General features: G+C 36.3%; 1 protein-coding gene across 1 annotated transcript in view; it reads left to right on the forward strand.

The window, feature by feature from the left end:
• Positions 1–17187, forward strand: part of LOC306868852 (netrin-1-like) — a 54188-nt gene that overhangs the window by 14215 nt on the left and 22786 nt on the right. Inside the window, exon 3 of the mRNA XM_079415261.1 lies at positions 10882–11070. Within this exon, the coding sequence (XP_079271387.1) occupies positions 10882–11070 (189 nt within the window). The remainder of the gene's footprint in view (positions 1–10881; positions 11071–17187) is intronic.

Below are 17187 nucleotides of genomic sequence, written 5' to 3' on the forward strand. Positions count from 1 at the left end.
GAAGCTGGTCACAGAGCAATGACATATTGCATGTAGGTGTTGCCAAGGGTTACCAGACAAACAGGTCAGAGCATTGTGTGTGCTCTCTAGCTCAGGATGTAATTGGCTTCAGTGTGTTTCCCAGGACACTTGTGGCTCACAGCAGGAAGTTCTTTCCTTCTTCCTCTCCCACCCTGTTACTGGAAACCACCTAGCTACTAGTGTGTTTCATTAGAAAGTGTATGTAGCACAGTGCGGCTAGGCTTTCTTTACACAGTTGTCATTTTAAATGATAAATTATAAATAATGGTGCTTCTTGAAAACGTGTGGCTTGTTGAGCTACATTTACAGTGTAATTTTTGACTGGCGGTAAATAAAACAGGTGGAATTTTTTTTTTCCAAATTCTAAAAACTTTTTTTTTTTTTTTTTTTCTTTTAGACAACACTGAAAAAAATTGGTGGTGAAACAGTTTTCACACAAAAATCGCTAATAAATTTCACAAATAATTACAAAGAGACATCAAGTATAAAATTGAATAAAAGATGACATTTTTAAGTAGAAGGTGAAGTTTTTTCTTGTATAACATAATCCAATAATCTTTCATTTACAACTCTCAAAATAACTGATCAGTTTAAATATTTTTTTAAAATAATTGTTCGATTTTTTTCGAGTTACTGTAGATACAATAATAATAGGAATTATTAAAAATGTATTTTCCATGTTTATTTCAGGAAACTCCATTATTTGAAGGCTATTTTGAAATCTCAGTGTAAGTCTCAGTTTAGAGGCTATTCAGCTCAAAAATTCGACATACATCAGGTGGAGTTTGTGCTGTTATGTACGACAGGCTTGCAACAGCACAGTCAAACCACAATTAGGATGAACGATCTCCTGGAGTTTGTAATTTACAGCTCTGCTACTCGGCTTCTTGTCCGCGGTGGGGTAACTGCAGCTCGAGCGTGTGGCAGATTGGTTGAGCTTCAGCCCGCTGTGGCGTCTACAGAAAACACACCTCCAGCCAGACTGCAAGTTTCATCTCATTTTCTTGGTTCTTCTTTAATTGAGTCTGACTGACAGCAGGCTACTGCTCTCTGTTCCTCAGGCAAACTTTTAATTAGTAGCTTTAGAAACACCTTCATATTCTTCATTTACTTGGATTTGGCTTATAGATAAGAACATCTCCTAGTTTTATTCTTTCTTTTCTATCTCTTTATTCAAATAGACTTGAATGTTACAAACTGGTCTCTAGCATGCAATGCAAATGGCTAAGATCTTAAAATGGTCCCATCACGTTGTTTCTTTTCCAGTTGTAATGTTTGGAATAGGCAGTTTAGCTTCAATAAAATACTTTTTTTCCTCTGAGGAGGATGTTTTGAATTCTAAAATTGCATTATGTTTTCAAAGCCCATTAAACTCTTTTTAAATCTCAACAGATCAAGGAAAATTTGATTCCACATGATATGATCCCTGTAAGACATTCTTGTGGACTGAGACATTAAGGAGAGGAATATGTAGACTTTTTCCGCATGTTTTGTGTTGATTTTGGAGGAAAAGCTGTGGAATGGATTTAACCCTTATATCACGTTGACCCAGAGAGGATTTTCTTTTTCCTGAAAAGGCTAGTTTAATGCTATCGCATTGTACTACAATTTACTGACTTTGCTCACATAACAACTTCCTAAAAAAAAAAGACAAATTGTGTAGTTTTAAATATATTATTACCAAATATTGGATTAGATTTTTCCAACTTGTTTTCTTTCAATAAGCACAGGTTTTTTGTGTTTTTTATGTTCATGTTCTGATTGATAGCCAGTAAATGGCATATATAAAAACAAGCCATACATTCTTGCTTTAAACAAAAACACTTCAAAAATTTTAATTAATTAACATATGCAATTTTATGGGTTGGTACCCTAAGAAACAAAAGCTAAAAGGTACATCTTTATACCTTATTTACCCCTACTCATCAGTACCTTAAAAATACATATTATTACTTCAAAACTACATATTAGTATCTTTTGAAAGGGTACCACCACTGTGACAGTTTTCTACCTTTTATCAGAGTATAATGAATACAAATGTTTTAATAAATTGCATGTTGTAAAAAGCCTACATTTTATGCCCCAAATGTGTGACTTTTAGATGTAGCAGGTTTTGCATTGTCCTGCTGAAATACACAAGGCCTTCCCTGAAATGGACGTCATCTGGAGGAGAGCATATGTTGCTCTAAAACCTTTATATACCTTTCAGCATTCATAGCGCCTTCCAAACATGCAAGCTGACCATACCGTATGCACTTATGCACCCCCATACCATCAGGAATGCTGGATTTTGAACTGAACGCTGATAACACGCTGGAAGGTCTCCCTCCTCTTTAGCCCGGAGGACACCATGATTTCTAACAAGAATGTCAAATTTGGACTCGTCTGACCATAGAACACTTTTCTACTTTGAAACAGTCCATTTTAAATAATCCTTGGCCCACAGGACACAATGGCACTTCTGGACCATGTTCACATATGGCTTCCTTTTTGCATGATAGAGCTTTAGTTGGCATCTGCAGATGGCACGGCGGATTGTGTTTACCGACAGTGGTATCTGGAAGTATTCCTGGGTCCATTTAGTAATGTCAATGACAGAATCATGCTGATGAGTGATGCAGTGTTGTCTGAGGGCTCGAAGACCACGGGCATCCAACAAAGGTCTTCGGCCTTGTCCCTTACACACAGAGATTTCTCCAGTTTCTCTGAAACTTTTGATGATGTTATGCACTGCAGATGATGAGATATACAAAGCCTTTGCAATTTGACGTTGAGGAATGTTGATTTTAAAGTATTCCACAACCTTTTTACGCACTCTTTCACAGATTGGAGAGCCTCTGCCCATCTTTACTTCTGAGAGACTCTGCCTCTCTAAGACATCCCTTTTATAGCTAATCATACAGATCTAATGTCAATTAACTTAATTAGTTGCTAGATGTTTTCCCAGCTGAATCTTTTAAAAATTTCTTGGTTTTTCAGCCCTTTGCTGCCCCCGTGCCAACTTTTTTGAGACCTGTAGCAGGCATCTAAATTCACACCGAAACAAAAAAGGTATAAAACTGTCACAATCATGGTATACCCTTTCAAAAGGTATGTACTTTTAAAGTACTAATATGTGCCCTTAAGGCACTAATATACATGATTTCAGGGTAAATAAGGTACAAAGATGTACCATTTGTTTCCTGAAAACGTAGTCGTGCATTGCCTTGCAATCACCCACGTCAACCGTACACCTTGTAAAGCTCATCACGGAGGCCTTCCCTCAGCGTGGAGCTGCATTCCAGTAACGCAGCGTCAATGAGGCTTCTTAGTGCCGTTCAAGGGCTGTAAATCTCAGCTGGTGAGAGACCATGAGACCAGAGTGACGACACCTGCAGTGGAAAAGCACAATCCGTCCGTCCCATGCCGCATCACGCCGAGATCCGAGAGAGATTCCTATTTACGGATCATTTGGGATTTGGACCCCAGACTCCGGCTGCGGTGGAACCGATGGGCCACACATCTGCAGCCTGGGCCTGTCGTGAGGATGATTTACATAGGCTTGAAAAAAAGAAGGAATGCCAAAACGATGGGAAGCGCTCACATTGTGGTCCCCCTCTTTCAAACTGATTTATGTTCCGTGGGGAAGCCTATCCAGCCCTGCCAAATTCTTCAGCGTCTGGTGTCCAGTGCTGCAACAAATGTCTTTATCTTTTGAGCTCATCTTCAATCTAGAATTCCACCAAATCCACTTGTCTTCTGCTTTCAACTCTGAGACAACATGAGATACTTTATTGAAGTTTACTGAGTGTTTACCCAGGGTAGTACAGTAAACACACAGTAGAACAGTCTTTGAAAACTTACCAAGATTTACACAACTGTGAGAAACCTGAGGACGTTGGGCAAAGCTTACAGTAAATGCTGCCATTGTCTAAAACTAGTATAATGTTTATGCTGGATCATAAGATGGTATCAATAATGCCAAAGTCATGGGTTCAATTGCCTGGAAGCACATTCACAGATAAAATATGTATCCTAAACTAAATGTATTTGCCAAATGCATAAATTTAAAAAGAAAGAATTACAGTCACAGTCTCAAATACATTGTAGTTGGCAATGAGAAATTTGGATTTCAATTCTTTTATTTACATTTTATTAACTTTGCGAGCATAAAAAAGAGTGTCCAACCTTATGACAAAACAACTTAAAGTTGGCATGTTTAATCATAGTAGGTGACTTTACCTCATACAAAAATGTAATTGCCATATACGTTACCTTTAAGGCAATATATAAATCTCTGGGCAGATGAAAATTTAAGTTTATAAAATCCCCATAGTAAATTTGTATATGTGCATATTTTAATAATATCTATACAATGATTTTTATATGCAGCAACCATATATGTCAAGAATATGTCAGACAACGGAATGAATATGAAATAGTGACTGAAACGCAACCCATTAAGACTACATAACCAGCTCCTTTCCAAGATGTTAATCTCCTCAAAAATCATGATAATCGAGCCAAATCAAATACACATAAGATAAACACAATAACTGTGCTGTGATTTCGGGTATACTTGCATGTAAAATTAGAGAAGCAACATAATATCTGTGTTTAACTGAAAGAGCTGCTCCTCTCCGTCACTCGCTGAACAGAGCAGACGCACAGAGAGAGGCGTGCGCATGCTGGGACAGCAAGACCTCGCGCGGCAGTACCAGTGAGTCTCAAAAACTAAGTTTAAATAAGGTTTGGGCAAACCTAAAAATTTGTTGCTAGGTGCTTTTTTGAAGAGGGGGGAAAATTACACTAAAGGGGTTTGCAAAGTCGCTAAGTTGGCAACACTGTACATCTCCATTTCTCTAACTACGGACTAGGCCTGTCACGGTTTAGTTTCTGTCTAGTTTCCCTTTTGCCCATATTTTTTTCTTCATAGTTTTTCCTGTCATTAGTTAAGTATCAATCATTCTCATCACCTGTGTTGAATTAATTATCTTGTTTGTTCCTTTGTCCTGATCCCTTTAAAAGTCCTCAGTTCCCCTCATGTCTTGGTCTCGTCTTAAAGTTAGGTATACGTTTGTTCTGAGATTGTTTTCTTGTATCCTGAAACTCTTATTTTATTAAAGATTCTGTTTTCGACTCACCCGTGAGTTCCTGCATTCCTTCGTGGAGCATACCTTAACAAGACCACGGGTCAAACAGAAAATGCACACTGCATTAATCGTGCGTTTATAAAATTAGTGCCGTTATAATGAATTTGCGTTAACGCGTTATTAATGTGTTCACTTTGACAGCACTAATATATATATGTAATATATATATTATGTCTGTCAATTTTAACGCGTTAAAGCGTGCGATTAATACTCGCGAATTATTCTCAGTGAATTATTAATTCCAGTGTGTTTCGCTCAAGGTCTGTGAGTAAGGTCTACTAGTTAAGCTGCAGGAACACCAGTAGAATTCAATTAGAGACATTAAATCTCGGTTATGGATCCAGCAAAATTTCCATATTCCTTGATGTAAGTGTTTCAATGTGACAGGATGTTTTCATTTGAATTGGAAAAGCATCTGAGGAGCCCTAAGGCCGGTCTTGCTGCATCTCTGTTGGCAGGTTCTCTGAGATTTACAGCTGCTCTCACACTCTTCACACTGTACATGTAAAGAAAATTAAAGCGCTGCAAATTAATCACCAATTACTCAATGGGTGTGTTGCGTTTAGGAAAACAAACAGGCAAAGCTCGGAGATAAATCAAATGACTAACAAGCCGCGCAATGATGGGCTGATGCAATAAGTCAGCGCGGTGCGATGCGTTTCAGCCTGGCACATTTCTGCTGTGATTATATTCCAAAAGGAAACATACACTCCTAACAGAACACGATGACATCCCACCTATTTTGTTTATTTTCATAAATTGCTCAGAAGCTTTGAAATATTAGCACGAATAATGTGTCAGCCAGTGATTTAATTGGAAATTTTTATGGGCCAATGTTTTCCAGCGCCGCCCGCCCAAGCAGACAAATCACGGTTACTGTAAGGACTCATATACTCACTGCCATTTTGATTCAGAAAGCCTCCTGGAAGTTTAATAACACAGCGCAGGGGTTCTACGAGGAGTCAATAGCGTGAGGCATTAAGATACACAGGCCATGAGAAACACGTTACGTTTCTGAGAAGAGCTGGACCGCTTCCCTCTGAGTGAGGCGTGTAGTAACGGTACCAGCCGGATTCCTTATGGAGTAACCTGGGCCCATTCCAGCTCTCTAAACAGGAGAAATGGCCAGAGATATTCTGGCTATTATGTATTATTATCCATTACATGTTGTTATCATTGGCATAGTGTACTAGCGATATTTATTCATAAAAGTAATGGAGACCTGGACATTACTGATTGGATAATTATCCAATTTTACAGTCCCTTGGAGTCAAATCATTTATTTGCATTGAATATTTGAGATGTCCCAAGATTCACAACACCTTAAGAGGCCCAATTAGCGTGAACAAGTGTAAAACTGTGTGTGTGTGAGTGTGCGTGCGCGCGTGAAATTATATTATATACTGCAAATATATTAATATTAAAAAAATAAAAACAATATAAAGAATATATTCAAATAAGATTAAACATTTTTTAAAAAGAATATCAAGTGTAAATATATACACTTATAAAATATAAACTATTATGTCTGAATATATATTTATAAATACATATTTTAAAATAATTAAAATAAATATAAAATATATAAATCATATATATATATATATATATATATATATATATATAAGTGTAAATACACATATAATTGCCTTAAGTCTTTTAATACATATAAAGGGTGTTAATATATAAATAAGCATAATAATAAAAAGACATGTTTATTTATAAGACAACATTATAAGTCTGATTACGCTCATATTAGTTATATTTAATTTAAAAAAATTCTGTTATGTATTGTATTAGTGTGTGTGTGTGTGTGTATATATATATATATATATATAGACATATTGGCTTTTCACATCATTAAACATCACATTAAATGAAGTCGTAAACTGGATAGCAGTGCACTTCTAATCCTGTAATCCAATAATACTTCAACAGGCTTAATGATGATACCATTTCAGAGGTCACAAAAACTTCTGCCCTTAAATGCGCAACGTTATGCTGATTTGCGATTTCACAGCCAGTTAGTGGAAGAATAAGCTCTTTGGTGTCTTTTGCTAGTTAAGCGCACGCTGTGCTTTTATTTGGTCTGATTGTATTTGTTGAGACGTTGTATATCACTTTCACTAAGCAACAGTGGCAAGCAGTTACACAAACGAAAAAGCAGGGAGGTCCGATTGCCCCACTAATTGGTGCTGGCAAACGATTACAGAGCAGGGCCCATAACAGAAACACCCCTTAATTCTCACCCGTCATTACATCACAGCACTCTCGGGCGAACACAGGCCTTTCCAGATGGCCACGCGGGAGAGGAAAGAAGCAAACCTGGTTTAAATAGAGCGTTTTGATTGTGAGAGGATAACGGTGATCTCTGAACCTATAATGCAATACTATTAACATGAAATAATTTAACTCAAAATGGTTTTAAATTTTTCATTCTTTTTAGAAAAAGGGTTCCTTAAGAAATCAATATATGATTTTCAGTGCATGAACCATCTGAATGAACTGATTCACTAAAATAAGTTTGACTTTTCAGTGCTGCCTTTGCAAGAAAGAGAATTGTTTAACTGATTCACTAGAATGAATCAGACAGTCCAGCACAAACCATGAGAGGAAGATTTGTTCAGGTGAATCGATTGACTAGAATGATTCAAACTTTCCGGCACTACATATGAGAGAAAAGAAGAGAGGACTGTTGAGGTGAACCTTTAATTATTCTCAGCTAGACATTAAAACAAAAACATAAACAATGCAGTGTTTGACCGCCACTCATTGGACAAAACTAGCTTGTTACTGGAAAAACAGATGAACCTATTGTCATTCAAATGTATATAGTATGTATTTCTCTTTGGCTAAATGAGTCCATACTTTGATTTGATCTTAAAAGCCTAAAAGCAACTCAAATAGCTGGTAGCGACTCAAATTATGTTTTCATACAGGACTGTTGACTATTATTCCTGACAGAATGACAAAAGCAAGAGACTGAAGCACAGCACAGCACATACTGTACGTCCACTCCTTTCCACTTAAATATTTATTCTCAACTCACACATGACAATTTGTCATATCAATGACCATATTAGTCACTTCACTTAGATTACAAGTGACTCATGAATGAGTCTTCTTTTCCTATGAGCTTACATTTATCTAAGGCCATCAGAAGCATTGCAGATAGATAACTATGATTTATTATTGTACAGTCACTCTTTTGGAAGCTTTGTTACTTTCCATCATATGGAATAAAAACATGCTGTGGATATGACCAGAAGTTCAAGCTCTAAAAGCAGTCTGTATACTGTTATGTATATGTATATGATTATATATATGTGTGTGTGTGTGTGTGTGTGTGTGTGTGTGTGTGCATATATTTTGGACACCTGTTAAAAGTATGTGCAAGCACCGATAGCCCGTCTTTAACCCTCTTTGGTCCACATGCACCATTTGGAAGCACTCAGTGGTGACGTTAATGGCAGGATTCAGTTCATTTAACCATATTTATACCATCTCAGTTTAGCCTGATAATTCGCCCCATTTCTACACCTCTTGCTTCAGATTTTCAGTTCTCTGTGGATTACCAGTCACTCACCCAAAAACCCTGCAAGGCTTCCGTAGTGAGAGGAGCTGGTCTCTGTTGTAAATAATGGAGCCATGCTTGGCTGGATGTCTTTCACATGCAAAAAGTAGCTTGGTGTGCTTTCCACAATGAGCTGGATGAATGACAAATTTACCAGACTTTTTTCCATTCCCAACTAGTTTAGGCTACCAATAATAAATCATCTTCACAAAGTCTGATTAACTGACATTTGTAATGATATTGTGATAATATCAGAAGAGAGCAGAGTAAAAGCAAAAGCATTTAATGTGCATGGAATGTTTTGACAATCATTACACAAATATGGAGCTGCTGAGTGAGAGGACAGAATTGCAGTGCAAATAAAATCATAATGAATTAGGATAATATCATGGAAAAACATGCTCGTTCTTTTCAGAGGACTGGGGAAAGAAGGGGAAAGTGGCCTGGAACTGGTGCAAAGACAGCAATACATTTCAATTCTACTGTGTTGCAATATTAATTTGTTGTGTGTTTTTCCACTGAAAAAGATAACTGTACTTTATCACTTAAACTTATAGGCCTTAACTCAAAACTGATTTGACTAAGTATGATCACACTGTTGCTTCTAAAAGTGAAAATTGTGTCTTTATCAGAAGTATCATGGAAGATATTGTGTAAAAGAGGGAGAGATATTCAAGGCCTGGTGTGTGTTATCATCACTGTGCTGAGTGGTTGAAGTGTTCTAGGTGTCTGAGAATAAAACATGACAGCTGCTTAACACTTCCTTCCTGTGTATGTGTGAGTGACAGTCCCTATTTAGTCACTAACATCTAGACTCCTTAGCAGGTGTGAGTGTGGCTGCAGTATCTGTGTAGAAGTAGGAATATTGTTTCTCTTTTATGGTTATTACAGGTTGTTATGTTTATTTTATAGTTGTAAATCAGGGATGGAGTTGCCATGGATAGATAGAACGATCGATTTAACAAACAACAGAATGAACAATATGATAAATAAATGGATAGACAGATGGATGGATGGATGGAACTATAGAGTGATAAAACAATATATAATCGGACCAGGAGAGGTCAGAGGTCAAAGACTTGAGCAGGTGTGTGTGAGAGCACAGGATCTGGAGCGAGTCGTTTTATGAAGCTGTTGTCTCTTAATGAAATGCTGTAAATGGATGGAAGCCCAGAGATCCAGTGATGTCATTAAAATAATAAAGCTCTCTCAGGATACTACTCAAACATCTCGAGGATTCTGGCCTCTCCTACTGTGTTAAGGGTCTTCTATGATCACCAGGGGACAGAAAACACCACCTAAATCAGTTCACATTTAGATTTTACATTGCCAGGAGCGACATGCCCCGAAGAATACTGCGGCAGTAAAGCAATTGTATGGTTGTTCACTAAAATATATGATACTCTGTGAGGGTGAATATGTGCGTCATGGGTATTTTACAGATAAGCATTTGTAAAAATGTGGGAATGTGATCTCTTAGTGGTTTGCCCTTTATTAGGACAATTTTCTGTCAATTAAAGGAATAGTTCACGCAAAAATGAAAATCTGCTGAAAATGTACTCACCCTCAGGCCATCCAGGACATGGTTGATTCGTTTCGATTTGGAGAAATGTATCATTACATCACTTGCTCACCAGTGGATCTTCTGCAGTGAATGGGTGCCGTCAGAATGAGAGTCCAAAACAGCTGATAAAAACATCACAATAATCCACAAGCAGTGTCAATTTTGTCAACGAAGACGATGACGAAAAATATTCGTTAACAAACTTTTTTTCTGTGACTATGACGAGACGAGCTAAAACTAATATCTGAAGATAAAATAAATTTATGCCGCGTCTTTGTTAAGAAGACGATAAAGACTAAGACTAAATCAAAAATGCCTGCCAAAATTAACACTGTCCACAAGTAATCCACACCACTCGAGTCCATAAATTAACTTTTTGTTTTTATCAGCTGTTTGGACTCTCATTGTAGGTTAGCAAATTTTCAGTACCTTTTTATTTTTGCGTGAACTATTTCTTTAAAACTCTCAAATGGAATGCATAAAAATGTATGTTTAAATACAGACAGACATGATCATGTACTTCTGAGAATTCAGCGGTTGGTACTAAACGGATCTCAAATTTTTCTTCCTTATGTCCATCTCTCCCAAAGCCTGCCACTGTAACTTACATGCCCGTCGCTGCCGCTTCAACATGGAGCTGTACAAGCTATCGGGCCGCAGGAGTGGAGGAGTCTGTCTCAACTGCAGACACAACACAGCCGGACGGCACTGCCACTACTGTAAGGAAGGCTACTACAGAGACATGACCAAGGCCATCTCACACAGACGTGCCTGCAAAGGTAAGCAACCAAAAATGTCAATTACTGTACAACTACTGCAGATAAAAATACATGTTAGAGCAACAATATTCCTAAAAATGTTGTCCCAACTAGCCTAAAATAACGTAAAAGAGAATATTCCAGTGTTGCAGTCTGAGGGTTTTAGTGTTCGCAGCATGAATAAATTATGTGGTAACTGTGGGACTGTTGCTGTGCTGTTTTCTGACTTTATTTACACTGTTGTTTTTATCTTCACTACTACTTATTGGTTGTGTGGGGATGTTAAAAGCTTATCTGTATTCAATGAAGTTTGTTAATGGTCATAGTTATTAAGGTCTGTGTGTGTTTATGAATACATACATTTACATTTAATCAATTAGCAGATGCTTTTATCCGGAGTGACTAACAACATCACACACAATTGATCATAGAGAATCAATATTATTCACAGTATAACAATGCCAAGTTACAAGAGCCGAAATTAAATGCAGAAATGTAGAGAAAAGACAACTGAAAATATTAGCTTTGCTTAAATTGTTTTGCAGGATTTTTTCTTCATGACTGACAAAGTTTAATAAGAGTTTTTCAGAATCTTTTTTCAGAATCCAGTCACACTTTATTTTAAGGTCCAATTCTCGCTATTAACAAAACAGTAACTATAACTTTTGCCTCAATAAACTCCTAATTTGCTGCTCGTTAATAGTTAGTAAGGTAGTTGCTAAGTTTAGGTATGGGTAGGAATAGGAATGTAGAATATAGTCATGCATAATATGTGCTTTATAAGTACTATCAAACAGCCAATATGTTAATAATAGGCATGCTAATAAGCAAATTGTCAACAGTGAGATTTGGTCTCTATACTACAGTGTTACCAAGAATCCATATGTAAATAAACCATATGTAATAATTAACTTGAACATGATATTTTATAATTACTGAACAAGCGAATTGGGTAAACCAACTGAGAACAATTATTAAGTCAGTCATTTAAAAAATAGTAAATGATGTAATTTATGAGTATAAATCATTTTGAGAAACAACTATGCAAAACATCAAATAATAATGCTTAAACGTGGTAAATTTGGGTTTGGGTTAAAAATGTCCTTCTTCAAATCCACAAAAGGCTTTGAAATATGTCCCAGGTTCTTTTATATTAGATGCATGTTTAATAGCTTTATTTAGATAAATCTAAAGAGTTTGGGCTGAAAGAGATTAGAATAAGATAGTATTTATACAAAGGGGTTTCCTGGAAAATGAATACAGGCCAAGTAGACAAGTAGGACTGCCATGGAATTTGGGACAACAGAGAATATTAACAATAATAGTGAAACAAGCCAATTATTCACTCACCCGTGAAAAAAAATGTAAAGGCACCAGAGATTACGCATATGTTCTAGACCTGAGAGACCTCACGTTCACACTTAGAGGTCAGATGGTCTGTAAGGCTCTGTTCAAAAACTTTGTGAGCTGGCTATGTAGGCTGTATTTTAAAGCACCATAAGGCACACTCCTGATGTGAAGGCTGTTTCCAAAGGGAGGTAGCATGATTATGCCTTCTTTTGGACAAATTCTAAGGCAGCACTGCATATTCATGGCAAACAGAGCAACACACATAGTGAAAAGAATCGTCCAAGATGAATAAATGGAACCTTATTTCCACTGCTGGATAAAAAAATAAAAAGATAATTGATTTTTATCTCACAATTCTGAATTTTTTTCCCCGTTTCAATTCAGAGTTTATATCTCGCAATTGGGAGAAAAAACATCAAAATTGTGAGATATAAACTCAGAATTGAAACATATAAACTCTGAGAAGGAAAGTCTGAATTATGAGATATAAACTTGCAACTGCAAGAAAAAAATAGAATTATGAGATAAAAAGGTTGCAGTTACCATTTTATTTTTTATTCCGAGGCAGAAACAAAAAACAAACAAACAAACAAAATTGTGACATAACCTCAAAATTCCAAGAAAAAGTCAAAATTACGAGATGGAAAAATCAGAACTCTGAGGAAAAAAGTCCGAATTGCAAAATGTAAATTTCAAAATTTCTATACTTTTTGAAATTAACCTAGAAAAACTATTACTAATGCTATTGTTGCAAAATCTGTTTGAATCGAATCTCCCATGCACTTCACTAGAACATTTCAAATCAGTCACTTATCCAACTTGCATGTTTTGTGAACAGAAGTGGGAGACATTTCTTAAAGATGAGCATACAGTTGAAAGTAGTGCATGTAAAGGCATATAATATACTTTTCTTATAAAACATGAAATCCGGTTACAGTATGTCTTTCACAGTCATCTGAAATAATACATACTTTGACGTCTCTAAAGTTTTAAACGCATGGATTTTATCCACTGTTGGTTCACAGATGGATTTCACAATGTCATTCCCTTGTGTTCCCGTAGTCCATTCACTCTCAAAACATTCTGTGCTATTGCATATATCCCACCTTCAAGCCAAGATAACTTGTATTCTCATCTGACTCTCACAGACCCAGAGTTTTGACGGACTGAAAACTTCAACAAACCGCAGCATAATTGATATGAGAGGCTGCTAACCCAATCACTGGGGTAGCTTAATTTTTTGCGGACTGTCGTGTTCCAAAGCGCAGATGTGATGGATGGCAAACACTGCCCAAGTTTCATTGACATTGCTGTGTATTATCACATGAGGAATGCATCTGATTCAGGGGAGGGTTTCAACAGCTTTCCTCTGCCAGCCAAAACATTTACTCAGGCTATATATGGGATGCTAGGAGGCCAGATGCGAGGGATACAGGCATGCTAGTTTAACAAAAGTAGCCTCTTGTAATGACCTTAACATACAGTAAATGGCCGGTAAAATCAAAGCTTGTTCGGGAAATGCTGAGGAGTTCCAGTCACCTTTGTCAAGATGATTGCTTCACTCGTCTCAGGTGACAAACTCCTTAACATTGTGACGTCATCTAGCGGACTGCCGTATTTATTGTTCATGTCAGCCAACCATCTCATTGTGCTTATTTTGGACAGGAAACGCAGCATTGTGCCAACAGTGTTCCGCGCTTTCGAAAATTCTATAGGGGGTCGTTTGGAAAAGAAAGGAATATCACTTGTAAATAAGGTGACAGAGCACCTACCAAGACAAATCGGACCCCAAACTAGATCCATTGTCAGTGGCAGTCTGGAACACCTCATGCTTGATATTGTAGATTAACAACTTCATCCCTCATTGGGTACAGTGTAAACACCATGCCACCCACAAGAACTATGCAATTTCTTTCTCTCACCTTTGCACTTAGAAGAATAGCTCCTCTAAAAATAAAAAAAAATATCTTATTATTTATTCACCCTCATGTACGGCTTAGTGTGATTATCAAATTGCAAAGGCTGCAATTTAATTAAATACATTTCTATCATGATAACTTTTGAAGGGCATGGTAATGTACATGACAATGTTAATGTGTTTGGTCTTTGCAGAATAGATCTGCTACACTGCTGCAGCAGAGCTAGAACCAATGTTCCCTCCAATTTTTGCAAAACTTTTCTCTATTTGGTGGACATTTCGGCCACCTGAGCAAAAACATTCTTTATTCTATATCTGTGGAGCCCGCACACAAAAAAGTATGTAACTTTTAACTTTAATGTACTATTATTTGATTTGACACTTGACTAAATGATGTATATTTTAGGTTACCTGAGAATTTTATTTTTCTTTACAGTATAATACACTGGCGTTCAAAAGTTTGGGATCAGTAAAGTTAATTAAAGAAGTTTCTTGTGCTCATCAAGTCTGTATCTATTTGATAAAAAATACTGAATATTATTTTACTAAATAATATTGTGAACTATTACGGCAATTTAAAATAAAAGTTTTCTATTTTAATATACTTTAAAATATCATTTATTCCTATGAAGCAAAGCAATTTTAGCATCATTACTCCAGTCTTCAGTGTCACATGATCCTTCACAAATCATTCTAATATGCTGATTTTATAATCAATGTTGGAAACAGTTGTGCTGCTTAATAATTTTTTAGGACCTGTGATTTTTTTTTTAGGATTCTTTGATATATAAAAAGTAAAAAAAGAACAGTGTTTATTCAAAATAGAAATGTTGTGTTATAATATATTCAAAAGTTTGGGGTCAGTACTTTTTTTCTTTTTTTTAAAGAAATTAATACTTTTATTCAGCAAGGATGTGTCAAATGGATAAAAAGTGATAGCAAAGACTTATATTTTTAGAAAATATTTCTATTTTGAATAAATGCTGTTCTTTCTAACTTTTTATTAATCAAAGAATCAAAGAAAAATGTATCACAGGTTCCAAGAAAAAAAAAAGCAGCACAACATTTTCAACATTGATAATAAATCAGCATATTAGAATGATTTCTGAAGTATCATGTGACACTGAAGACTGGAGTAATGATGCTGAAAATTCAGCTTTGCATCACAGAAATAAATTATATTTTACAGTATATTAAAATAGGAAACCAATATTAGAAATTGCAATAATGTTTCACAATATTACTGTTTTTTTTATCTTCTTTAATACATGAGGACGTTTTATTTCACATGTCATTGTGTTTGCATTGGCTCTCAATTTGAGCTATTTCGTCCACAACCATTAAAATATTCGGTTTCTACAGCGACTCATTTGGCGCACATCATTCTCTTTCTATGAAACCTGTAAACCGCATTCACCGGTTCTAACTATATAGCGACACAAACTCTATAGCGGTTTACCCGAGCATTGCAATTCATTCGCTTTTACTAGAATTTAATCAAATGGCTTTCCCAACTCATTTATGCGTGTGTGCGGCACATTATTTCTTCTGCGCGGTTGCTTTGGAAGAAGTGTGCGGTCGCGTGTGCGTGCAGCTTAGAGGGAATATTGGCTAGCACTGTCAATACATTAATAGAAATTCTGCTGTGAGTAAGAAAAACTGCTGCTGCACATATAATGAATATATATGAATTAACCCCATATATAGCGTACATGATCACCCCATAGCAGATCTAGACAGGTGGAGCTGGGGAAGGTGTAGGGTTTTTGAAGCACACTGCAACTGCTACAGCAACCACAAGCCAAGTATTTGAATGTTGAGCAGCAAGCACATTGGCTGCTGATATAAAAAGAAACAATCAGCTGTGCCATGTGATAATGATATGATTTTGTAAGATTGAGTTTGAACTATTGGACTGCGCCATTTCATGACTTTGGATATATACAGTGTATTTCAGAGTGAAGTGTAGCACTGTTTTCTTATATGTGACCTTGGACCACAAAACCAGTCAAAAGGGTCAATTTTTCAAAATTGAGATTTCTACATCATCTGAAAGCTGAATAAATGCGCTTTCCATTGATTTATGGTTTGTTAGGATAGGATAATATTTGGCCGAGATACAACTATTTGAAGATCTGGAATCTGAGGGTGCAAAAAAATCTAAATATTGAGAAAATTGCCTTTAAAGTTGTCCAAATGAAGTTCTTAGCAATGCATATTACTAATCAAATTAATTTACAGTAGGAAATTTACAAAATATCTTCATGGAACATGATCTTTACTCTATATACTCTTTATTTATAAAAGAAAAATCAATAATTTTGACCCATACAATGGCTATTGCTACAAATATACCCCAGCGACTTAAGACTGGTTTTGTGGTCCAGCGTCATATATATGCAAGCAGATCATGATTCAGGTTTTCACTGTCTCGGATCGGCTCGGTTTGCAGTAAATGCTGCTCCACACAAACTCATCTCTACATCTGCAGAGTTTATAGAGAAAAGACAACATGTGCGACCATCTTTCCAGAAGCACTTATAAAATAAAACTGTGAAGCTATAAGGGCTCCCTGCAATTTTTCATCAAAACAAAAGCTCTATGGTTTAATGTTTGAAAATAAAGGAATGAAGATTTTTTTTTTTAAATGTAATAATAATAAATGATAATGATAAATGAGTAGCTCACGAATCAGACTAATTCAATTTTAAATTTTTCTGACTCACTGCGATTAACTGCCCTCCGCAGGGCTATTAGTGAATAACTATGACTGCATAGAATATAGTGCACAAGTCATTTGGACTGCTATTATTGCGCTTTTGCACCCTGTTTGAAGCTTAAAAGGCTTAGTACTTAAAAAACTTTTTTCT

The sequence above is a fragment of the Barbus barbus genome, assembly GCF_936440315.1.
Source record: "Barbus barbus genome assembly, chromosome: 4".
NCBI classification, from domain to species: domain Eukaryota; kingdom Metazoa; phylum Chordata; class Actinopteri; order Cypriniformes; family Cyprinidae; genus Barbus; species Barbus barbus.